The 26,810-nt window shown below is 41.6% G+C and overlaps 1 protein-coding gene across 1 annotated transcript in view; it reads left to right on the top strand.

Moving 5' to 3' along the window:
• myh10 (myosin, heavy chain 10, non-muscle) overlaps positions 1–26,810 on the top strand; it is a 56,702-nt gene that overhangs the window by 7,018 nt on the left and 22,874 nt on the right. The window contains exons 3-12 of the mRNA XM_084006049.1: positions 6,362–6,518; positions 17,499–17,526; positions 18,865–18,967; positions 19,329–19,358; positions 19,593–19,607; positions 20,037–20,054; positions 24,668–24,760; positions 25,462–25,525; positions 26,041–26,139; positions 26,272–26,415. Of these exons, the coding sequence (XP_083862175.1) occupies positions 6,362–6,518; positions 17,499–17,526; positions 18,865–18,967; positions 19,329–19,358; positions 19,593–19,607; positions 20,037–20,054; positions 24,668–24,760; positions 25,462–25,525; positions 26,041–26,139; positions 26,272–26,415 (751 nt within the window). The remainder of the gene's footprint in view (positions 1–6,361; positions 6,519–17,498; positions 17,527–18,864; positions 18,968–19,328; positions 19,359–19,592; positions 19,608–20,036; positions 20,055–24,667; positions 24,761–25,461; positions 25,526–26,040; positions 26,140–26,271; positions 26,416–26,810) is intronic.

Raw genomic sequence — 26,810 nt, 5'->3', positions numbered from 1 at the left:
GAAGTCAGGAAGTGATTCCTCCTCCTTGCAATTGGCAATGAATCCATCACAACGGCCCACTCTCGCAGACGCACCGTCAGTGGTGATTGACACCAACTTACACATTGGGAGCTGGTTTTGTCAACGAAGGCCTCTTTTAACATTTGTCCATCTTGGAAGGACTGTATGACTGAACTGGAATGATGCTTCGGTGGCTGCCTTTGCTTTTGAATTCGGTTGTGTGAAAAGTGACTGCTGTCCAAGCGATGCTGGTTCGACAGATCAGGTGAATGCACTTCCTCCCATTCCGCATGGAAGTGGTACATTTTCGGTTTCTTATTTGGTCCCACTCCTGCACGCATTGTTGTATCTTTTCTTTTAAAGGAGACATATTATGCTCATTTCTGCTTGTTGACATGGGTCTTTGATGTCTAAATGGAATGATAGTAACATGCTTTGGTCGAAAAAACCCAAGGATTGAGCACAGCAGGGTTCTCAACATACCAGTTTCACAGCCCTGCTTTCAGCGGCCGGATTCAGTGACTTTCCCTCTAAATGCTAATGAGCTACTGCGTGCGCCGCCCAAACGGTCTTGGCACCGCCCACCTCTTCCTGCCGGGCGTAAGACGTGAGGACGCCATTTTGTAACCATAACAACGGTTGATTCGGGGGAGAAATGGCTGCCGGACTCGCCACCGAGAATCCTGCCCGTATACAGGCAATCGAACCGGGCCGGAATGTCGGGACCCGTGCCCTCAGACCCGGGCGAAAAGCCCTTGCAGCTCAGTCACGCTCCGGCCGGTCCAGGTCCGCGCCAAGCCACAATTACGCACCGCGAAGCCGGACTTCTGCTCCGCCGCAGACCCGTAGACCCTCGGACGCGTTGCGGGGAATCCAGACGTTAAATAGAGACCTCAACCACGCCGAACTGTCGGGACTCTCACCGTCAGAGCTTGCTGAAAAGCCCTCGGACATCGGTCAAACACCGGCCCGCCCAGCCCCACGCGAGTCCACACAGGCGGACTCTCCGTCGAACGCGAAACGCCAAGACGCGCCGCACGCAAACCAGCCGGGAGACAGACAGCTGAACACGGCCGAACTCGGGCCACTTGTGCCCACAAGGCTGTGTGAAAAGCCCATGCACCTCACCCAAGCACCGGCCGGTCCAGCTCCGCGCCGCGCCACAATGACGCACCTCGAAGCCGGACTTCTGCTCCGTCCGTAGACCCGTAAAACACTCGGACGCGTCGCGGGGATTCCCGCAGGTAAATAGACACAAGAACCCAGCCGAACTCTCGGCCCTGATGCCCCCAGACCATGGTGAAAAGCCCGCGGTCCTCACTAACACACAGGCCCGCCCAGGTCCACAAGAGTCCACACAGGCGGACTCTCCGTCGAACGCGAAACGCCAAGACGCGCCGCACGCAAACCAGCCGGGAAACAGACAGCTGAACACGGCCGAACTCGGGCCACTTGTGCCCCCAAGGCTGTGTGAAAAGCCCGTGCAGCTCACTTAAGCACCGGCCGGTCCAGCTCCGCGCCACGACACAATTACGCACAGCGAAGCCGGACTTCGGCTCCGTCCATAGACCCGTAAACCCTCGGACGCGTTGCGGGGATTCCCGCAGGTTAATAGACGCAAAAACCCAGCCGAACTCTCGGCCCTGATGCCCCCAGACCATGGTGAAAAGCCCGTGGTCCTCACTAAAACACCGGCCCGCCCAGGGCCACAAGAGTCCGCACCGGAGAACCGGGAACTCTGCCGGTAACCCCCCCGATTATAGCCTCAAAACCCCGGCCGAACTCTCGGGCCTGACGGACTCATGGCGAGCTCCAGACGACCCCGGCACCAGGCGGCCCCGTGGACCCATATGAGGACCCGTGCATCCGATGACAGAGCAGCAGTGCTTGGCTTTCGGCTTGTACATGGTGGCGGTTAGGCTGTCGAGTACAAGTGAAGCGAGTAAGAAAAAATGGCGGATCCTTGTTCAGGTAGCCGGCGTAATGTGGGCGGGGATATGCCATGAAAATGCAATGACTATGCAAGAATATGCAAAAGACCGGATTGTGACGTCACAATACGGTCAAAATCCAAACGGCTCGTTTAGAGACTAAATTCCTGACTCTGCCAGTTACTAAATATTGACTTAGTTGTCAAAACTCATGTTTAAGGGGTCGGGAGACACCCCGGATACGCAAATATACAAACTAAAGCAAGGAAAAAGTCAGTTTTGCATAATATGTCCCCTTTAATACATATTGCATTGATAATGTTAGGTTGATATTGTTGCTGGAGTTTTAAATTTTGTATTTTTGTATTTTTTTTTTAATGTTGCACGATCTGCCAGCATAGACTTTGCTATCATGTTGGGCACTATTGATCTTGACCATGCTGCTGCACAGCCATAGCATTAGAAATCACCTTTAATGGAAATTACATCCAACCCTTGCATAAATTGAGACTCATTTACCACTTGGCTCAGCTTTCTCTATCTCGTGTAGAGGTGGACTCCAACTTAATATGTCAAACTGTAATTCCTTTAGATTATTTGCTTTTGCATCTTTTTTGACTCTTACTTACTTTAGGTAAAGCCCAGTTTGCCCAATTACGTCAGAATTGAGGGAACTCCATTCTGGGGGCAATAGCAGAAGAACCCCAGAAAATGTTTCCCTTTTCCCATTGAGAGAGGCTGAGGCCCTGTTGCTAAGCACTGCTTGGTTCACAGACATTTATTTGGACATTTCCGGAGGGCTGGGAACCCTTTCAACTGTGTCAGAGTTCTCCACTGTTCACCATAGTTTCTCTGGTGATGTGTTGACCTGCTCAGACTCAACCGATGAGCTCAAAGTAACCTGCATTATGTTCTCAAAGATGCATATGTAGTGCAGCTATCAGCAGATATTGTTGATAGTAGTAGTAACTTTCCGGTGTGTAGTGGAAATTTGTGCAAACTCTACATTTTGAAAATAAAAGGTATGAACCACAGCACGCTGTCTGGCTGGTGTCTTGTTATGCCTGGCTGTGTAAGAAGGTGTCCAACCCCTTGCCCCCAGAGCCCAACTAATCCCTCAAAAAACCCCTGGGGTCCACCGTGAAGGACAGCCAGCTGAGTCATCCCTCTCCTGCACTGTGGCCCATGCTGGGTCAGAAGCGCTGATCTGTCTGCCTGGCACTGTGCCCATTATAGGCGGCTTGGGGGGGGGGGTTATTATGGCAAGGCCCCTACAGTACATCCTGAGCTGCATGATGTTTATTTTTACAGGCAATTCCAGTTAGCAAGGTGTGAGTGTTGGCCTCAGTAATCAGTAATGTGGAGCTGTTGCTGATGGTGATTCCAGAGTAACCAATCTGTGGCCAGGTTGCTGTACAGCGCTGTGTCCAAAGCATCTGTGCAGATGGAAGAGGTGGGAAGGGGGCTTTGATGGCCATCTGGTGACATTACCTCCCTCCACCCTCAATACACAGGCATGTGATCCTACAGCAACACATGACCAACACCAGGGGAACCAGTCTGTTACTCTTAGAGATACATATCTGAGAGTGTTTCAATCTGAGCCCCATTTTAGCACATTTGGGCTCCATTTCTGAGCTAGCAGCATTTGAAATGTATTTTTTTATTACTTTACTTTATTTGAAAGTCAATATAGAATCATTTAATATCATCATAACCTATTATGTTGGTATTCAGCTATATACAATACACTATAGCATTCAAGCTTTTGGGTTTTACCAGAGTATTTTTGTGTGTTTTACGATTACAAAATCCTACATTTTCTGTACATGTATCTTTACACCCACATATGTAATTATTGCCCAGCACTGACTTAGTGTTGCACTGACATGGCAATGCAATTTTAGGCTCCACTGTATCAGACTACAGATATGTGTTATGCATGTGTGACTGCAGCATAATGGAGTAAGAAGCACAAGGAAGTTGGTACAACTAATAAAAGTAAGCTGTTCATCTTAAAGTGTAAGTTTGGCGGAAATTGAAAATAAAGCTATTTTCTGAATGAAAATACATCAACTAAGCCGTGGAGGAAGTCATTTTCGCTCATCACGCAGTTCAGAGCTAGCACGGGTCGGAGCTAGAGTCCAAAATCGCAAACAGTGGGTTAGCATGGGGCCTACAGCCACACGCTTTCAAAATCGCATTTTTAAACCACTAACATTGCTCAAAACAGCGCCAAACCTCGTCAGCAGCTTGCTCTGGGTGTCTACACATAAAACGAAGCACCAACAACTCAGTTCATGAACCCGAAGTTTATAACAGAAGACAGTTAAGAACACTCACCAATTCTACCCCTGCCAGCTCCTCGCGAAGGATAGTCCGTAAGTGTCGATTACCGAACGCAGCTCTCGTGTTCCCGTGTGAGATCTCGCGTGACATGTATGTGCTTCAGATAAGGCTGCTGTCTTGAACTGATTGGAAGTGTATACAAACTATCCCGACGTTTTTACCCACCGTTATTAACTTATATTTGGCCAAACTGCCACTAATTTAAAAGTATACTCGTTTTATTCTGGGCGAAATCTTCAGTGGTCTCCCTCGTTTTGCATTGCGTTCGGTAATCGACACTTACGGACTATCCTTCGCGAGGAGCTGGCAGGGGTAGAATTGGTGAGTGTTCTTAACTGTCTTCTGTTATAAACTTCGGGTTCATGAACTGAGTTGTTGGTGCTTCGTTTTATGTGTAGACACCCAGAGCAAGCTGCTGACGAGGTTTGGCGCTGTTTTGAGCAATGTTAGTGGTTTAAAAATGCGATTTTGAAAGCGTGTGGCTGTTGGCCCCATGCTAACCCACTGTTTGCGATTTTGGACTCTAGCTCCCACCCGTGCTCGCTCTGAACTGCGTGATGAGCGAAAATGACTTCCTCCACGGCTTAGTTGATGTATTTTCATTCAGAAAATAGCTTTATTTTCAATTTCCGCCAAACTTACACTTTAATTCATGATCCTGAAGATGGTTGGCTGCAATTTATCCACCAAAAAATGATCACGGTCATTGATGTGTGATTTAAGCCATAATCTAGCATTACTGTAAAATGTGAACCTTGTGCAATTTTAAATGAATGGAGTGCTCCAACAGCAGACATGTCAGGAATTAACCCTGTCCAGCCTGACTGCATATCTCCTGCATTACACAGCTGAGAGACATATATACTGTTGTGGATTAAAATCATCACCCCTTACATCTGATTTCTGCATTCAGTCAAATAACGTAAAATTGCCATCAGTTTAATGCGGAGAAAAGGGAGACGGAGAATCCCAGATAATTAGTGAGTTGAACAAGAATTTTGAATGCTGTAGGATACGTGGCAGTGTGCCAGCAAGTTTTCTGGCATGATCTATGAATTAATATTCTGCACAACATAAGGGGCCTCATGGAAAGTAACACTGGTACCGATTTGTTTATTAAGTGGCATGTAGATTGTCTTAAGCTTTTGTACTGAGATTTCCCCAGTAGATTGGATATTTGAGCTTTGTACTGTTACAAGAAGGATTTAAATTGAATACTTCACATTTGATTGGACTGCTAGAAAGTGGGCGGGCGTATGCTTTGTTCACACTACAAGCACCACAGCAACAGGCTGCAAGTCATATTTTAAATGGAAGCCGCTGACATGCAGCGACAGAATGGTGCCCGACACTTGGTGTTGCTGTGTGACCGATGTGACACGCTACAAATCAAAGTTGAGCTGGTCTCAAATGTTCAGCACTCCATTGATGCCTTTAGTCAGTGCTATTTAACTACATAACTGCGTCAACAAGCAACAGGCAATGCTTGGCCGTTTTTGTTGCTTTTGTGGCTCGTAGTGCAAACACAGCATTAGAGATTACAGGATGAAAAGATGATTAGATAATAATGATTAATAATGTGAAGAAATGTAATTTAGTTTTTGCATATATTGTCAAAAAGTTGAACACTATAACCATGGGTTTGTCTAAATCATTGTTTCATTCACCAATGTTCCTGTACTCAGAATTTTCTCTGCAGTACGAACACAATTCACAAATAATCCAGACTTGTCGTTCAAGACATGTACAGTTCGTCTGCCTTCCTCCACAGGGCAAAAAAACCCACAACTTTGACCTGAATCATATTGCCTTAATCTGAAAATTGGAGTTTGAATAGGGTACCAAACTAAACTAAAATTAACTGAAGCAGACTTAATGCAAATGTAATATTCTGCTTACTGTATCATCATGGCTTGCCAATTTACTGAGGTCAATTTACAGTTCAGTAGTTTTAGGAACATTCTCTCACACCAGAAGCTGTAGGCTAATAGAGTGCTTAATGTGAATATTAACTGTGACCTAATGGTGATGAAAGGGCTGCTGTGTTATGAATTAACAGTCTTATGTTTTCTTTTTTATAGACATACTCTGGTCTCTTCTGTGTGGTCATAAATCCCTACAAAAATCTGCCCATCTATGCAGAGAACATCATTGAGATGTACAGGGGCAAAAAGAGGCACGATATGCCCCCTCACATCTACGCCATCTCAGAGTCTGCCTACAGATGCATGCTACAAGGTAAGTCTGAGTGTTACTGCTGTATATGGTTGCCTCATCTACCTCACTTCTCCACATACAGGAAGCACCACTCCAACTTAAATTCTATTGAATATCACTGTATGAGCCACAACGGTTTGTGTTAGATTATCAGGAAACATAATAGCAACAAAACAAAAACAGTAGTGTTTTCCTGCAGTGCCTTTTTTAAATTTACAACAGAAGGAATGTAAACAGCAGCTACACAATTTCTCCGTGCAAAATTCTCTGGGCAAATGACATGGTCAGCATCACAACATTTTCTCAAAACACGTTTGAGCACCAAGCATCATTGATGTAAACACAGAGGACCCCTCCTCTGGTCCCACCTGAGTTCTGCTCTCTTTCTTTCTCTCTCTGTCGCTGTCATCTGTGGCATCTAGTCTGCCTCATTGTTGCATTCATTAAATTTTATTTATTCAAGCAAGATACAATCTTGAAAATGAAGGCAGTCCACTCAGATTGATGTCTTCAAAGATCCTTGCCTGGTAGTTGGCGGGTTTCCAGGCTCTACGAGCAGTGACTGACTGGGATCAGACCAGCGAGAACAGAGAGGGTGACCCCATTGTGCGAAACAATAGGTCTTTTGTGTGATTGCGAAGGCCGACCAGTGGGGGTGGTGACAAACTGGACAGTCCCATCAGTCGTTTTAGGCTTTGCATTCTCCATGTTGCTCCAGAAGGAAGTTTCAGTAATGTCAACAAGTAACTTTGATGATAGCTTTGCCCTTTTTAAACAGAAACTACTGTCATAATAAATGACAATTGCATTTTTCCCTTTTTTACCACAAATGTTTCCCTTTCACACACTTTTCTTGTAGTTGTACTTTCTAAGCTATAGTTGTTGTGATGTTGATTGAGTGATATAATCTCTTCACAGCTGACAATGTACATGCACAGGAACATAGTTTCAGCAGCAGCCCTTCTGTAGCTGTTGTTGAATTCTGCCAGCTTGTCCTGTAGTCCAGATAGTTTCTTGTCATTACCTCCTCTTTTCTTCACACCCTCTATTCTCACTTTCTTGCATGTTTCTACATGGATGGACATAAATAGATGGGGGCAGGGCTGGGAGACTTGTTAATTAGTAATGCGTTGAACATATTTGTTGTCTTATTTCTTGAAGCAATGACCTTGGGCTTTTCACACCGCTGTATGTATTTACTGTATGTCTCGGAGTACACAAGCCTGAGTTGTAATTTTTAATGCACTGCTACTCCAACCCATTTTCAGTTGTGGTCGTATCAGAATTAACAGTGTCGTGGTTCAAAAGGAGGTTTGTAGGTTGGAGATTAGTGGAGACCAGCTGCTGTTCAGCTGTAGCCCTGAGCATTTCACAAACCTGGTTAATATAACAATATCCAGCTGTATAGATTAGTACTGGTTGTTTGGGGTTTTCTCTTTTCTCATCATTGCATTTCTTAGATATGGATGAAAATCTTTATCAGGGTATATGTAATTTTATATTGCTGTAATGATATACAATGTGATGTCGTACAGATTCAACAAAATCAACAGTTTATAGATAAAACAACGATTTTGCCTCATTCAGCAAATTAAATACCTTTCAGATCAAGACACCTTATTAATGTCATGCAATAATCATACCAGTAATGCCATAAAACCATCCTGCAACATTGCTTACAATGAACCAGTATGATGCTGAAAGAAAACTCTTTAGACACAACAAAACAAGTAATTTGATGATGTCTTATTTATTTAAATTACAATGACCATTTTTCACACTCATTTTTTAAAGGATAAACAATGAATTTACAGATTTGTAAAAGGTAAGCCTACCAGGGTATAAAGGGTCTAGAAATTTCTTTACACAACTGGCATCATCTCCTATTACAAGTGACCATATTGCCCATCACATAGTACCTGTTATCTCTGAATGTATCATTACATTTCAGAGTCTAAAGTCACACCTTTCCGGCATCTTGTTTAGACTTTGCAGAGTCAGTTGCCATCTGAACACGAAAAAACCCTTGAGACAAATAAATTGTTGCCTCTAATTTATGACCTTTGGAGCTGAACCGATTGGCAAATCATACTTACGGCTGAAGGGTTTCTAAACCTTGCAGGGATCTGCTAATTACCTCAGCATTGCTGTGAAGTTTAAATGGTGTGTTTCCTAACAAAGATGGGGTGTGTAAGCAGACCTCTAGAACTTACTGCACATCTGTCATTGATTAGCGGGCCAGAGAGTTTACATAATTGCTCTCACTGCTCAGCCAAGTTGAACTCTCTGACGTACGAGAGACTAATTTTATCATATTTGTTGTAAGGAAATGCTGAAGCTTGCTTGATGAAAACACGAGTTGAAAGGCCAGTTATGTCAGCAGCTGCAATGGCTTCCAAGAGTGGACATGCATCAACAGCAATGAAAAGTGTCCCTAGGTGTGATTTTGAAACATGCAGCCTTTGTTTCAGTTGAAATGGTGAAAGGCCCCCCTTCTCGAGGCCCTCCCTGGTGTCTAATCAGGGCGTTGGGTTGAGTCCAGTAAGATCCATCTTAGCTTTGTGAAGATTTTCCCCAAAGCAGAGGGGTTCATAGAGGTTCACTTTAACAACAATGAACAAAGCCCCTTGTCATAATACGTGTCTGCAGCATACCGATATTGATTAAAGATGAATTCATGAATTGTGTGAAGACTGCAAAGCATGTTCCATGAAGTTTTAACTGATATGCACAGTTTAATCTATACAGTCAGAAATGTGTGATAAAACAAGCTCAGGAGTGTTTATAATGGCACAGCATGCAGTCTCAGCAAACACTGGCACCTGGCACCAATGAGGGATATAGCAAACGGTAATGGCTTTGGTGACCTTTTGAACCGAGGCGTAATGCCAGTCTCTTTCAACCTCCTGCTTGGCACACTAGAGCATGGGAAGGACACAGTCAAATGTTTGCTTATCTTTTGATAAAAGTGATCCGTCACATGTCAAAAAGATGCAGCAAGTAGCTGTGGGTGGGACAACTATTGTCCTTTTCCATGATAAATACAACTGGAACTGATGCGGCTGTGGACAGTGAAGCAGCACAGTCCCTCGGTAACTGAAGGAGTGCTCTTGTTTTCTTTGTAACAGATGCGCTCACAGTTGTATTATAAATATTACGAGGACAGCTGGAACTATAGCTGTTATTCTTTTAACTATTACTTAAAAAAATGAAACAAATACCTCCTTGGTGTTGTTTCCCAGTGTGAAATTATTTCTAGCAGACTTATTTTATGAGTCTTGCTCATAAAGCTCACCTGGTGGCCGTTTTCTTTACATCAGCTACTGGAAGGGAGACGGCATATAAGACCATATTTCATAATACAATATTACATGCCAAAATACATTTATTTCTACCTGCGATCTCATGTTCCTCCTGTCTATATTCAAAATATAACCTTCACTATGTCTTAATTTCCCTTCACAATCAATGATTTTCTAGCTTCTGGGCTCCAGTCACCGCTGTTTGGCTGCCATGCAACCCGTCACTACTGATTTATTTTGCACACAGCGTAGGCATTAACCACAGATTTTGTTTCCTAGCCTCAGTTTGCATGAATACCTTGAATAAAAATCCTGTTGTCAGTGTCACTCAAACACAAGAAATCTCCCTATTAGATTTCTTTACAGACTTTCCTTCTCAGAAATGCTCCACATAGGAAACCGAATACTTTGCATTTGTTTCCATCTGTATATCCTTGGCTGAAGCATCAGCCCCAGTTCTGCTCGCACCATTCCCATTATAACCCTAAAATGGATGGTTTAAAATGATTGACTGCTTTGACTTTTAAAACCATATTGACAGATACCTCTGTGTCACCAGGTCACCTCCCTTTGGACCAATAGTACATGGTTTTCTTATAGTTGGAAGGTGCAGAAAGATGAGATGGGTATTGGTCCTTGCCATTCCAAACATGACCATAGCCTCCTTTTTAACAGGCTGTATAAGCCCCTTTGGCACCCTCTCATCAGTTTAATTGCTCCGAGGTGTTTAACTGATATCCAATCACAAGCCTCCTCTATGTTATGAGACAGTTTTTCACAGCCAGGACAACTAGAGACACTCAGCATTCTTCAAAATCAGAAATGCTTAAGATTTCTGTTCTTTTGCTTTCGTGCCAGCACTCCTGCTCCATCCAAGTGTGCTTAGAGGCAAATCCCATAATTGCCACTAACCCACTACTTTATTTTAGATGGAAAATCAAATATATGTGGTAGTATGCATAGTCATTATGCAGTTTTGTACAGCCTTCAACCAACGTTGTGTCATAAGATTTGCAGGACTGCATACATTTTTAGATTATCATTTAAAAATGTATGGTATTGAAAGATCATGACAGTAGTTGTAATAGTATCTGTCTAGAGAATGTAACCACAACGGCTGGTGGCTGCCGTCCAGATTAACAAAAGTCAGTATTTTTAGAAAATAATGTCATTTTTTTTTTATCATAAGTCGAGTGGCAGTTTGAAACCCCCAACTCCACAATTATGTTGCATGATTAGACCTCTGGGCTGCACAGTGGTGTAGTGGGTGGCACTGTCACCTCACAGCAGGAGGGTCCCGGGTCGGGCCCGGGTTCCTTCTGTGTGGAGTTTGCATGTTCTCCCCGTGTGAGCGTGGGTTCTCTCCGGGTTCTCCGGCTTCCTCCCACAGTCCAAAGACATGCAGGATGGGGATAGGTTCATTGATGACTCTAATGTCCCGTAGGTGTGAATGTGAGAGTGAATGGTTGTTTGTCTCTACATGTCAGCCCTGTGATAGACTGGCGACCTGTCCAGGGTGTACCCTGCCTTCACCCAATGATTGCTGGGATCGGCTCCAGCCCCCCCGCGACCCTGAATACAGGATAAACAGTAGACAATGGATGGATTAGACCTCTTCTCAGGAAGTCATGGGCGTGTACAAACGGCGCTTGATTGACATGTCTCTCACCCTTTGGTGTAAATATTTGCTGGTGGTGTAACCATAGATGGTGTAGAAGAAGTGGATGTAGACACTGTGATGTCACCCATTGGTTTGTGGACTGGCGTTTTGAAGTCTCCAGTTTGACATTTTGGTCTTCTCCATCATGGTTGTTTGCAGCCAGAAGAGACACAGGAGAGTGGAGCTAAATGGGCAACCAACATGTTACAGTAAACTTTCATGAACTGAATACACACTGTGAAAAGATTAAAGTTCTTGGACAAAAACAGTGCCAACTCCAAGACCAAACAACGCCTTTGTAGCGACCTCTCAGTCACAACGTAGCCACACGCTAAATAATACTCTGCTTTATCATCTATTTTACTCTAAATTGGACCATAATTTAGAAAATGAACAACATGCTCTGAAACTAGCAAATGAGATCGTAAGCTCATGTTTACAATAGGGTCATTTTCTCATAGGCTTCTATAAATCAGACTTATTTTGGCAGCCAGAGGAGTCACCCCCCGCTGCTAGGAATGCACGTTTAAGGTACTTTTACATTGGCTTCTCAGATTGTATTATCTTCATCATTTGAATTGTGTCATGAACATAACCACTATAGATGACTATAAGAAAGTAAAAGGATAACATCCAGAATTGTCATGGTTTACACTGACTTCAACAAAATGATCAAAAATGACAAAATGACAAAAATGATCTTTATCTACCTATTTGGAAGGCTCACTGATGATTTACAGTCAGTATATCTGGCAAAAAATAAATCAATTTAGTCTTTGATTTACTTTTATGTAAATAATTGTAATTTTTTTTTAGAGCTGCCAGTTGATGACTTGTTAATGGCTTAATAAACCGTCTGTAGCGAAGAAAACTTCACTATTAACATTATAGCTTCCTTTCTCTTCACAGACGGCACAGAGACGAAGCTCTATTTCCTCATGTTAATGAGACAGCATTTAAATGCTCATTGATTTGTCGTCATTATCATGAACATTCAGCTGATGTATTCTACTATTTTTATTGTGGAGTTTTTTGTCCCACCGTGACATTTTTGTAGCAACTATATCAGAGTGCAGGACTAGATTCTAAGGTGAGTGTTTGCACTTCAAATACAGCCATTCGCCATCAGTGGCAGACATTGGCTCAGGCCCAGCATGCTACAGTCTCACAATGAGCTCACTGTCGTGAGCTGAGATCAGCTCCCCCTCTTTTCCCCACCCTCCTCTTCTCTCTTTACTGAGAGAAACACCACATGCAGAGCTGCTATGTTTATGTCAAAGCTGCAAAACATCCTCAAATTGGTCACTGTCGCCAGATTGACCATTCATGTTAGCGAGGCACCAATACTGTTATCTAATCCTGGGGTAAATGGGCCAATTTGGTATTGGATACCATTATTTTAATAAATAATTCACCACATTTATATTTATGTATTAATTTGTTACATTTACAAAGTTAGGAAAGTGATGTTTAAGTCTAGCCTAATGTTCCCTTGCACATAAAAGAATGATCATAGTCCACACAGTGAGGTACACAGCTTATGAATTGAACACTGGTATCAAAGCAGTACTGTGTATCAGCTGATACCCAAAGCTCAGGTATCGGCAACATAACTTAAAAAAAAGTCTGATTAGTGCATCCCTAATTGATGTGGATCTTTTTTTATCTGGGAAATACTTTTATCGACATCTGTGTAGCTTGTAACATGTCTGATTGTCCATGTTTTTGCCTTTAAAAAGGTCTGGATACAATAAAACTTCTTAGCTTTCGCTTTTACTCAAATGTTCTATATCCAGGGGAGGAATCTTCACTGACTACCCAACATAATTGAGTCATGTGAAGCTGGCAAGAACATTACCAATCATGCGAAACCCACAAAACAGTCCTTGTGACCATTAAGTAATGTTACGGAAATAACAGAGCCTGTTTGGGTAGTTTTCATTTGCGCACACACACACACACACACACACACACACACACACACACACTCCTCTGCCACTCAGAGCTTTAATGTTGGTGAAAATTGGTGAATGGAAGTGAGAGGTGTCACAATGACTGGATCACAGTGTCTGCAAACAGGCTGATAAAGGAGACACTGGCTTTCTGAGTGGTGTTGTGTCATGTTTGATCCAGATAGGGATGTGAATGTAAGGCAAGATGAGAAAGAGGTTGGTGAGTGTTTGCATGTGTGCTGTCATGCATGAAGCAGCAGTAGACGTCACAGCTTGCGAGATCCTGAAGGATCGAAGTAGCTTTAGCGTGTGTATGCACTTGGGTTGGGTATTGTTTCGGTTTTGTCCGATACCGGTGCCTACTCGATACTTTTTAAACGGTTCCGGCGCTAAAATGGTTCTCGAACCAGTACTTAAATTTTATTTGTCAAAAAACAATACCCTTGGCCAAATTAAACACAATATTACCTTAAATATTTAAACAATATAAATTCAAGTAATATATGGTAATAATAAATAAAGCAATATAAACTAAGACTAATTCACATTTAGGTCATATCAAAACAAAATTGTATCAAATATAAATACTGGAGATTAATAGAGATTACTACCAGGGTAATCTTATCTCCATTTTCTCCTCCTAATGACCTGAACTGAACAGTGCAACACCTTAAATATTAAAAAAGATACATATATAAAAAACAAGTATAGAACAAGGCATTGCACAACAGTATTGCACAACAAGCTTTTGTGACTGGTAATGACGTAAACTGAACAGTGCAATACCTTAAATATTAAAATAGATACATAGGTTTTATGAAACACAAATATTGCAGTATTGCACATTTACAGAAGCTGCTGAAGTGCTTGGCCTTGCGTCACGTAAGCTATTGAACAAGATGCATTGTTCGGCTTTTAAATAAATACCGTGAGTCGTCAGATGTTTACTTAAATTTGATGTGGTACCTCCTTTGCACGTTATACTTTTATTGTATCTCTTGCATGTCGCAGAGTCTGAATCCTTGGATGTGAAATGTAGGAAAGTCTTGGATCGTTTTGCCTTCGGCATCTTCATTGATCCTCTCACTATCAGTTCTGATGATCTCATCAACCAGTGTGCAGCGTAGCGGCACTGACGTCACGCAAGTTGACGCTGCAACACCATGGGGCAGGGGCCGTTAAAAAAGTCAGGCATCGAATTGAGGCACCGAAATGTGCGTTCTTATTCAATCTCGGTACTACCGTTCACGTGGGAACCAGTGCCCTACTGGAACCGAGTTTCGGTGCTCAACCCTAGTATGCACTTGCATGCATGTGTGAGGCCGGTTCCCCTTGTTACAGTACTTAAGTGCAGGACGTGCCTGGTCAGAGCCAGGAAACCCAGGTTGTCCCTGATGAGCCATTCAGCTGTGTCCTCAGTGAGATAACTTTCCGTCATTTTCCCCCGAAGGAGTGCACTCAGCACTTCAGTCTAGGAAACATTAACCTCTGGCAGAACGGTCCAGCCTGGGACTCAGCATGTACAAAATTACTTGACATAGACATAGCATGTCTTAGAGCCTTGTGACCCCATTAAAATTAAGCAATGTGTACTTGTGGCCTTGAATCACGTTATGGCCTTTTGTGCCAACATGAAATGTGTGCAGTTCGGAGGTGGGTGTGACTTTTATTTCTTGGATTGTGTTATTTTTTTTTATTTGGAGACCTGATTTGGTGAAATGATCCAGTATTTCACAGCAAAACACAAAATAAGACATGAATAAAGACCTTCGTCCCTGAAAACCTTTTTCTGTTTTCTCTGCCTATGTCCTTATGGTGAAGTCATCAGCTCACTCTTCCATCCACCTCTACTTCTGGGATATTAATCATGTATCTTTTGTTAGCTTGTTGCTGGAATGGCAGAGAAATGGATCGTATTTGTATGCTGCTGTAATACATCACTTGCATTTTCCACCTGTTCCTGATCCAAAGTTAATTAATTTGGCATACTCTTGTTGCCTTGCAACCACCTTGAAAATACTTTTTTCAAGGCCGTTGTTGAGCTACTGTATTAATTTTAAAAAACTAAAATGATGTCTTTGGAAACATGTGACCATAAAGTCTAGAATTGGCATGTTGAGTCACACGGCTTTACCGAACGTCAGTAAAGATGCATCTTTATTGTTATTGATTACTTACTTCTCCTAAGTCAATCTACTAATGCAGCAGCTTGTCAATCCCCAATCACCAGGAACTTTCTCAATTAGCAAACATGTTGACTTTGCAATACATTTACAGTATTAATGGCCTCTGAGATCAGGTCCCCTGATGAACAGTCTCTTACTCATCAAATACAGGAAGCTGTTAGCTAGAATGAAATGAGATGGGTGCCCAATCTTTAACTGTCAAACCAATCACAGGTGATTGGTTTGAGCCCACTGTGATGAAATGCTTTTTGCTGCCCAAAACATATTTAAGGCTACAGAGCCAACCTGCAAGTTTAATTTGTGTTTGTGTATAAATCAATATTATTTTATTTAATTTTGTGGTGACATCATGACAGTTTAGATGACTATTAAAAGCAAAACCCAAACATTTCATTCAAATAATTCAACTAAATGTCACATTGAAGGCAGTCTATTTAAAATGTTCAAGTGTAATACAGCTGTTTCCAAAGATGAATGGATAAAGTTGATAACAGTTGCAATACCAGGGCCAATGTTTTAGCTCTGCATGAACAGCACAAGTCAATGGAGTGAAGAGAGTCTGATGACTTTTATCTAATCTTTGGAGTTCTTGCTGCTCAGCCAGCCATGTGACTTGACAGGGGGCCCTAGCCCAGTGGGGCTTTGACAGGCAGACAAAGTACTGTTTTCTCATGACATCATCACCATTATATCACCCTATTGGGCTTTGAGATGACACCAATCTGCCTCACCGAGAACTCACAAGACATTCCAACTGGAATACCCCGGAGGTTAATGGAAGTACATTAGATGCTTTATTTTATTGCCACATGACCACAGTGAAAATTGCCCTCGGCACAGCACACATTAACATTTCTCCACAAGAAAAGAATTGGACCACTCTTTGTGTCACCATACTGTAAGTGTTTGAGACTATGTTCAGTTAAACTTGTGAACATTTCATTTTACGCATCACGCTGACATTTTTTATATCCTTCAATATAATAGTAATTTTACGTATATAGCCACCAAAACGCATTACAAAAGCACTGTCTAGGCAAAGTCCCAATCAGAAGATTGGTGGTTCAAATCCCGGCTCCTCTAGTCTGCATGCCGAAGTATCCTTGGGCAAGATACTGAACCCCCTACTGCCCCTGATGCTGAGCCATCTGTGTATGAATGTGTGTGTGAAAGGGTAAAAGTGACAGTATGTGAAGCGCCTTGAGTAGCTAGCTAGCTAGAAAAGCGCTATATAAATGCAGGTCCAATTGCAATTCATCTGATCACTCTCCATAATATTCTGGGGTATATGCAAATTGCCTAAACCTTTGGCCACTACTGTATACTCCAATTATGAGTTAATGGATACTTTAAAGAGTAGGAGTAAAGTTCCTCCACAGGATTTCTGAAGTGATCTGTACGTATAAAATCATCCATTAACGGCCCTCGTCCAGGTCTCCAAATGCTACTCGAGTAAATCAGCACCCTTTTACCGACATAACGCTGACATTACAGTTGCCTTATCTCTCTTGTGCAGTGACATGACAGTGCCACATCTCTGCATTTCTTACATTGCATTCCAGGAAATACCTGTGGTGAAATGCTTTGAAGCCTAAGCCTACTGAAAATACACCCCAACAAAAGTAATTTCATTTTTCTGATAAAAAGACATTTAAAAAACAGGCACATGCTGTGAAAAACATTTAAAGCATCTGTTGGCAAGCTCACATGCATGCACTAAGCTAGGCTTTGACCTTCACATCCACAATCTGCTGATGCAAATTTACCTTTGACATGGTGTTTTGGTGATGAGGTTGTCAATCAAACCTTGTGGAAGCACAGTGGAGATTGAACCAAAGACTGCTTAGGTTTGACTTTTTCTCTCTCTTCCTCCCCCTTTCCCCCCTTCTCGTCTCCAACAGATCGAGAGGATCAATCCATTCTTTGCACGTGAGTATACAGGCTCAGTCCACCACTGCATGGATTTTCTGTTACATTCATATTTTCTGTGCTTTTTGTGTGTTTTTCAGCATCTTTAAGTTATTGTTGATAAAACAAATCCAAATTATCTACCCAGGGCCCTTTATTTGTATGTCTCTGCATCTTTAATATTGCTGTGACAAACGAAGCACTCTATCCCAAATGAATAGTTTACAGTTTATGGTTCATTCATTACCTTCATCCGTGTCTCTTTTCCCCTGTATATTCTCATTCTTATAACATCACAATGACAATATATTTCCTTGAGGCATTGTTTGCCTGAATGAAATGAAATTGAAAGTGACACCAATGCATTGCACTGGTAATTAAACAAGTCAGAGCAGAGCAAGTGAACCTGCTATCCAGGGGCCTTCACGGTCACTTAAAATCCTGTATCTCAGTTACACTGACCAGACTGTCACTACTTGAGAGGATCATGTGTGATGTGGCTCTGAGAACTGCCTGACATTTCTGCTACACAGCCCTCTGGCGTCTTTTTCAGTGACAAGTGTCTGCAGATGACAGGAATGTCAGCAAAGGAAATTCCAGAGAGGATATCATGACATAAACCTTGCAGCAGCTCTTTTACTCTACACAAACTGATTGCAAATAGTATGAAACACTAAATAGTGATACGAGTCAGCAGCACTGCCTCAAGAACTGCTCAAGAAGGGGACCTATTGAATCTTACGCCCAGCAGTCCAACAACAGAGACATTGACATAATCCCTCCATGATTACTCTCTGCTCACAGTAGCCAGCAAGATGTGACAGCTACACACCGCTCTCCCAGTCTTTACTCTCAGGCCCATCATCTGAAAGCAAAACTATATTTTCTGCATACTTGGTGTATGCAAATTTGCACTTAGTGTAAAACCTCAAGTATGCTCTGAAACCAAACTGCTCCCTCACAGTTTTCGCCTGACTTGGAGATTTCCTCCCCTTTTTTCAATGCCATGGTCACTGTTTGACAGAGCAGTGAAAAGCAGGCTGCAGATCCACACGCCAGCAACCACAGCCATAAACTTGACTGACATACTGAAAAATACTGCAGAAGAAGACACATCAGATACACAACTGAATTTAGTTCCAGTCTTAAGACTATATTTGTGCATTTCTTTTTTGTGGAAAGTTGAAGGGGGTGATGTTCTGTCCTCAGCCGCAATCGCCCACAAATCTGTAAAGCTAATGGATGACAGTGCATCTTAGCTGTATTTATCAAGTTTTTTAAGTAGCTAAGATGTAGAATTAAAGGGTTCAAACTATTCTGAGGATTTCTGTTTTGTGTGCATTGTCTTTTGTTCCACAGAGGTGAGTCAGGAGCTGGCAAGACGGAAAACACAAAAAAGGTCATTCAATACCTGGCACATGTTGCCTCCTCCCACAAAGGACGAAAAGACCACAACAATCCTGTGAGTATCGTTCTTTCTCCTTTCATTTTAATTTCATCGTATTTAGGTTAGCAATGCCTGCTCAAAGCCTTAAACTGAACTGACTGAGGCCATAAAAATGTGTTGAAATAATAACGGAAATGTTGGATTTGTAAACAAAATGAATGACTACCACTATGGCCTGTTATATCTTCAACCCCTTTAGACCAGGTTGTAAATTTGACCTTATATAATGCAGTTATTAGAGTAAAGAGCTTTAGAAATAAAGCAGTTTGACGAAGTTGAGATTGTTGTGGTAAAACAAGACAATAGGCAACAGGAACTTTGTGCAATGTGTACACAATCTAACAACTTTTTGTAATTGTTTCTCTGTAACAAACAGCCAGAATCACCCAAACCAGTGAAACAACAGGCAAGTTTTTCTACTTTCTTATACACTACGTTCATGTGCATGCGACACAATCATCTCCTGAAACAATCCTGCTTTGTCTAAAATAGACTCATAGAATATCTGTTGGACATTAAAAGGCTCATGAAATGTTGTAAATAAGTTAAGACACCAGTGACAGTTGACACCGCTGTGCTGTATTTAGTTGAAATGCCTGAAAACTGTATATTTAGCTTTAACATTGTCTTTCTCTGTCAGGCACAACATGCAGTCGTAAGTACATTTTAAAACTATTCAGACTCTCTTTATTGCATTTTCTGTGAATGACTTGCTTTGTTCAGACGTGCCTCACTGTAAATTTGCCTGCCATTATTGTGATTCGGTTCACACAGTCACATGCATGTTGTGTGTGTTTATTTGTTGTGTTAGCCACATGTTGAGCCTTGGCTGTAATCTTGTGGCGTGTGAACCGTAGCAAAAATAATTCTAAAATAATAAGAACGCTAATTGTACTGTATGATAGCATGGCATATGTCTTATTTGTATGATCAGTCCTGGTCATCAGGACCTAGAGCCACCTGTTAGTGAAGTACAGCATACCTCAGATGCTCAGTATAAACCGACCTGTCAACCTGGAACACCAGTTTAATTTGTTCATTATATATTTTCAATACTAACAATTGAATCTTTCCATTCCTACAGAGTGGACCCCTGTTTTATGTAAGTAGTATGTCCTTTCTCACTTATCTCACCTCTCAATTCAAAAGGGGTTCTTTACCCACTATGTTTTCACCTCCTCTTTACCCTTAAAAAACAACTATTTAATGTTGCCTAACATTGGGCGGTATATGTTTTCTTTTATTGTATGTTATCAACATACAATCAACTTGTATCTATTTCATTCTTCCTGATGGCCAGATGGCAGTGCTTTAGCACAGAATATCTTCATATCGCATATGCACAGGTCGATTCGTTATACTAGCAAAGTCACTTTTGTTGGTATAATGACCATGTGATGAGGTAGGCTGCATGCTCAAGCATAAAACCCCAAGATCTTCGATTCCTTCTGTCTTCTTGCCAGTGAGGAAACTGATAGCAGGCCAGCTTGGCTCGTCACTTGTAGCTTTGTAACTTGAGGGTCAGTGCTTCGTTTTTTTCTCCACCAGTGGCTGCGGCAAGCTTATTATCTGTTTTCATGATCTGTTTTCTTTCTGACGGACAGTTGTGATCGTGCCATCACAGTTCGTCCTCTTTATTGGGTGCAGTCTTGCAGTGCAGGGCTATCAAGGGCTGATGGATGATGCAGCAGAGGTTAGCGCACATGAATGTGCTTGAATTCAGAGTGATATATCTAGCACTGCAACATTTTCTCTCAGCAATGGACCAGCATGTTTTCATCCAGACAGACAGCCCCTCTGCAGTATATGCACAACAGCTCCTTACTACCTCTCACCACTTCCTGAGCCTCATGGCCATACATCTCCCAAGGATGCAGAACGGTGAATCGGATGTTGGATAGAGTCGAACAGTGAGGCCACAAACCTACTGCTAGTACCCTCTAAATGTCCTTGCCCTGTTTTCCATTGCTTCTGAAACTGCTCAGTGGGACAGCCATTGCACCTCCCAAGGAAATGATCCTTTCTCTCTCAGCTGGAGGGATGCATGTGTCATCCACATATGTATCGTCTTCAGTTGTGTGTCTGGCCGTTGGAAACCAGGGCCCATTCCTGGCATCCTGTGTGAGCAGTCAGTGATCCACATTGTGTTAATTTCAAGGGCTACCAGTGTGTTGCTGGTTTGGTGGCCATCATTCTGCATTTCCTACAGTCATTGTTGGATGAAAGCAGAAGTGCATCTGCACTTTGTAATTTGAAGTGAGTTGGAGTGTGTCCATGCAGTGTTTCAGCAGCGGGGGCAGGCCAACACAACCCCTCCCCTAATGTTATTACATTAGCTTCACATTTAATTTAAGGCCCACTGAGATTGCTAACTTTGAAGGTAGGTTATCTGGACCTTACTTTCACGTCATAATTATTTTGTACATAGCAGACACCCTGCCATGTCCTGGGTATCTCTCTGGGAGACATCTGTGCTGCTTGGACCTGGGAATCTTCATCTACCTTAGCTCACTATTACGTTTCAGTGTGGCAAACGCCATCCTGTCAATGACTTCCCTTCCTTAGTGCAGTAGGCATTCCTTGTGACCTTGCTGGTATAAGACATCCATTGCTGAAGCACCAATGCCTGGCGATCCTTCAGAATTCATGGAACCGTAGTCACATTCATAACTCGCTTTGCTTTAACTTTTGCATGTCATGACATCTATTTCCTGTCCTCACTGAGTTAAGAGGATCTTCTTCTTTCAGACATTTAACATTTGCATGAATTACAGTGTGAGACACCTAAACCAAAACTGTTAACACTAAGGTTTCTAGTTTGGTTCATGGTGGTTTTGAAAGAGATCACGTCTCAGCTTGTCATTTGGGAAGAAATGTGAATGATGTATGTTTTCTCCCATGGTTTACCAGTCAATCAGTGGATTGTCAATTTCTTATAATTCTTAATCTAGTGATTTCAAACTATACCCATGGATTTTTATTTTATGTATTGAGTTTTTGAATGCCTGGAGCTTTATTATAGGTTTTTCAATGAAGCTTCAAATGTCTGCTGTCATTTATGATGATCATAATTAAGTAATTGATCATTTAAATGTCAAATTTATGAATTAAGCTTTGAAGCTTCAAACTTTTGGGTACAGGCCTAATAAACACTAATGTGATATTGACCACAGGTCTGTTGAAAAGTGGGCAGCTGTATGTAGCTCTGCTTTCAGCTTGCTTCGGTGTTGTTGGTAGTTTGTTGTTGCGTTCATCATGACGCTCCAACACTTGTTTTTCCTGTGATGTGCAGTTCTTTGAGCAAATGCTTCTTCAAGCGATGTCTGACACTTGGCTTCATTAATACACTGTAACTTCTGAGTTGACATTCTCAAATCTCTATATTTAATATATGTTGTTGACGTGACAGAGGACATTGCAAAAAAAGCTACAACAGCTCCTCTCTTAGGCACAATTCTTCTGGTGGATCACAGGTCTCTTCGTCCTCCAGCTCTCTTTTCTGTACTTGAATGTCTTGTATTGACGGGGACCCAACGGCTATGCACCGTTGTACTGGTACTCCACAACTGGGATTTCATTACAAAAATGATTAATTGTTGACCCCTACTTTTAGCCCATATGTACATTGTGTAGCTAGCCTTAGCTAGCTGTTAACTTCACAGTAACCCTTCCATTTTATGGATTTTATGGATCTTTAGAGTTTCTGCATGTACAGTGTGTAAGAAGCTTGACACTAGTTACATCACAACAAATGTAGCAGACATTTAAGCTAAGTATGATTACCGTGGTTTACTGGTTCATCTTAATCCCTTGATCTGGACCTAGTGGCTGATGTAGAACCTCTTTTGACCTTTAAGTTAGATTCAGCCTAAAAGCTCTGTTTCTCCGGCTCGTTCCTTCCCAGATTGAAATACTTTGTGCCATTTCCCGGGGACTGTTCTCCTTTTTCTTGCTAGTGAAAAAAGGGACTTGTAATATTTGTCTGGCCTCGTGGCCTCCGGAGCAGATGTTGAGCAGAGACATACACATCCACAATTTGCCTCTGCCTCATAAGATTTAGTGGAACAGTTTTGACTGATCCTCTTTGACTCTGGTCAATCTGCCCTAAAATACGGCTGTGTGGCCTACACCTAAAGCAGAGACACTCGTAGCGATGACCTGTGAATGTTTTCTATCAAGGCAGAAAAATGACTTTACTTCTTTCTTCTAGGAGCTTGAAAGTAACCGGGTGTATTGCAGTGATTAATAATGTGTCTCTCTGTAGTTTGCAGACTTCACAGCTTGTTTAAATTGTATTATAGCAATTAGCTTGCTCGATTGGCTGTCAGATGCCTGACATGCTCACTTTGCAACAGGAATGTGGGTCAACTTCTAATGCTGCTAAATTGGACCCCCACCGGCGTTTGTAATCTGCTCTTGGTTTTTATGTGTGTACAACAGACCACACAGATGGGTAGAGGCTGCCAATGAAGAATTTCAGCTACCAAGTTGCACCACAGGCCTGTGTTTATATAGAAACAAAGGCTTTTGGTTTGAATCCCGCTCTCTGTGGGCTCTGCCAGCGCTCTGATAGCTGGAAAAGGACCAGGTTTATCCAGTTCAGCCCTGCTTCGTTCCAGCTGCTTAAAAACTCAATTAAAAGCAGCCCATCAGGCTCTCCAGCCAAAGATCACGTTACATGTCTCACATCCTGAGTGCTGTGCTGATTTCTCATCCCACAGAATTCCGTTTTGTGGAAAATGGTCTCCACAAACTTTTAGTGTGTGCAGCTATTTTTGACGTAATGGGGAAATATTCCACTCAGCCACAAGAAGAGAATAAATGATTTTCTCTCAGCCATCTTGGAGCCACAATGTGGCTTAGCTCGAAATGCAGTGTACCACCTGTCCAAACATCTGCATAAGTCACTTATTTATTTCTTCAGCCTCTTAAAGTGTCCAGGCTGATGAAAATAAGCCAAAGTCTTTCTGTTATGTCTTGTGGAAACATTTGTCCTGACCCAGTGGAGGGTTTTACTTACGAAGAAGCCCCAAATTACTCCGAAACTCCTGCATATTGGATTAACCACGTTGTGAGAGTGTTATCATCACCATGTTGGCGGGATTATATTTGATGTGCTTGAAAAAATACAAAGTCCACTGCCAAAAACGCATGGTTTAATGCATTAAGTTTTTATTAATTTGTTTATTAATAGTTTAGTCGATAAAATGTCAGAAAACAAGTCTTTAATTGCTGGTTTTATCTTGAACCCAAATATATATATATATATAATTATATATGTTTAATTTATCAATGTACAATCTGATAAAAGCAGAAAAACGTCACATTTTATAAGCTGGAAAGGAAGAATGTTTGTCATTTTTGCTTGATAAACTGTTGGCGATTTAATATTTTGTCAAATTTTAGTTCAGAATGTTTGGTCTACAAACAAGGATTCTGTCTGAAACATTCTGAATAGTTTTGATGATTGAAAAATGATGTTACAGTATTGTTATTATACGCTTCAATATCTGTACACATGGCATAGTTTTTTACAGGTACAATACAGTTTTTTAGGAGTATTACTGTCACACTGGCTGTCATCATCTTCTCTGGTTTTGTTTGCTCAGTTGACCTACACAGGGAGAATGTATGTGAGGGCCATCTTTATAAAACACATGACACGTCTTCCGATTACTGCTGTCTGCCTGCTGTAACGTCCCTCTCTTTGTTCAGGGTGAATTGGAACGTCAGCTTTTACAAGCCAACCCCATCCTTGAATCTTTTGGGAATGCTAAGACGGTGAAAAATGACAACTCGTCACGTTTTGTAAGTACAGACATTTTTTAAAGTAATTAAATGGTCCAACTTAATGGAGAGCAATAAGACAGCTCATATAGCTGGACCCAGACGCCTACTAGTCATTAATGATAACCTCTGGTGTGCTGTGTCCTTTCAGACTGAAGGCAATTACACTCAGCAGACTTCATTATGTACAAGTTCTTGGCTTAAACATTATTGTAGTTAATTAATATATAAAATGTAATGAGGATTATTATCTAGTTAGTAACTGTGTCATAAGGACCCTAGTAATACCTTCTCTGCGTGAGCCTTGGCCAGCTTAAATAGTACAGATTGCCACACAGTACTAAATGACTGAGCCCCTGTGTCCAAAAAATGTTCAGTAAACTTTACTGGTGCTGATGTAACGGTGTGTTAAAATGAAGTTGTGTTTTAAACATAAAAGGCATCATTTTGTTAATTTTTAAAATGTTATTACATTATTTTTAAATATTGCATTGTACTGTATAGAATGTTGTAATTTATTCTTTAGGTGGTTTGTGTCGGTGTTCGTGTTGATGGAGAATTAATGCTGACTCTTAGCACATTATTCTATAAAGATCAATCTTATCATACTCATCACCAGGAAGTCTCAGCGTGTGTTATAGCAGTCATTATGTTGGTGATTGATTTCTGTAGATCTTGTCTTGTGTACTTCCTGAGCATTTATTTCGTGTTCACCTCTGCAGGGAAAATTCATCCGCATCAACTTCGATGTCACCGGATACATCGTTGGAGCCAATATTGAAACCTGTATCCTGTTTTGAAAAGATTGACGAGAACTGACAAGCTTTCTGCATGTTAATAGTCACTGTAGGTTAGATATTTACAAAGAGGGACTGTAGTCAACAAAAGAAACGTAGTCGTCTGAAATTCTACCCATCAATTGGTCAATTCAGATTAGATTAACTAAATGGCTACAGTGCAATATGCACTCTACCTGATTGCCACAGTGAATGATTACTATAAAGCTATTTACAGCATATTTAATTACTTTTATTCTAATAATATTATATATTATATTATACTTAATGATAACAATGGAGTCAAAGACGACCTGTCCATATTCATATAATTTATGAAAGGCTGTCAAAGCACTTACAGTAATATTTTAAACGAAATGATCTGCCAATTCTGTTCACTCTAGCCAAAAGATATAAATAACAATAATTTTTATCCTGTGAATTCTCAACCAGTTTGACCTGTAGGGAAGTGTCCCTTCAAATTGACCCACCAAATAGATTTTTTCTTTGACCATTTTGTGTCAGACTTGCTGGAAAAATCCAGAGCTATTCGTCAAGCCAAAGATGAGCGCACCTTCCACATTTTCTACCAGCTGCTGGCTGGAGCCGGAGAGCACCTCAAATGTAAGTAAGCTTATTTGCTCTGTCTGTCATTACTCAAGAACATTTCTTGTCAAAAGATAACTTATGTTAGGAAACAGTGTGATTTATAACCTTACACCCAGAATTGCTCCTAAATGTTCTAACTCTCAACAGCGGACCTGCTTTTGGAAGGATTCAACAGTTACCGTTTCCTGTCTAACGGTAACATCCCAATCCCAGGTCAGCAGGACAAAGACAACTTCCAGGAGACCATGGAGGCCATGCACATCATGAGCTTCGGCCATGAGGAGATTCTGGGTGCGTTCACCATGACACCAGCATACAACACACACTTGTTCAATTTTAGATCACTTTAGAATGAGATAGTAGTAGTAGGTATAGGTTCAGGGTTCAAATATCTTAATATTTTACAATAAGATAAAAGAGAGTGGTGTTGATGTAATTAGAATCAATAGATTTTTGCTACATATTTTGCATGCACCAAAAGCTATTAAAACGAGGAACAATGGGACACAGGATTAGTACCTCGAGAATGTATTTTTTATTTCCCTGGGTGTGAAACATATGTTGTTTTTAATTGATCATGTCCAGTGAGATCAAAATGTAATCATGGACCTTTCTTAAGACCTCCATCAGCATGAAAAAAACAACCAGTTTGTATTGATAAAGTGATGTCTTAAAATATGAATGTT

This window comes from Eutrigla gurnardus (genome assembly GCF_963514095.1).
Source record: "Eutrigla gurnardus genome assembly, chromosome: 3".
Taxonomy (NCBI): domain Eukaryota; kingdom Metazoa; phylum Chordata; class Actinopteri; order Perciformes; family Triglidae; genus Eutrigla; species Eutrigla gurnardus.
Note: the sequence above shows the minus strand (reverse complement) of the source record. Positions and strands in the feature narration are given on the sequence as shown.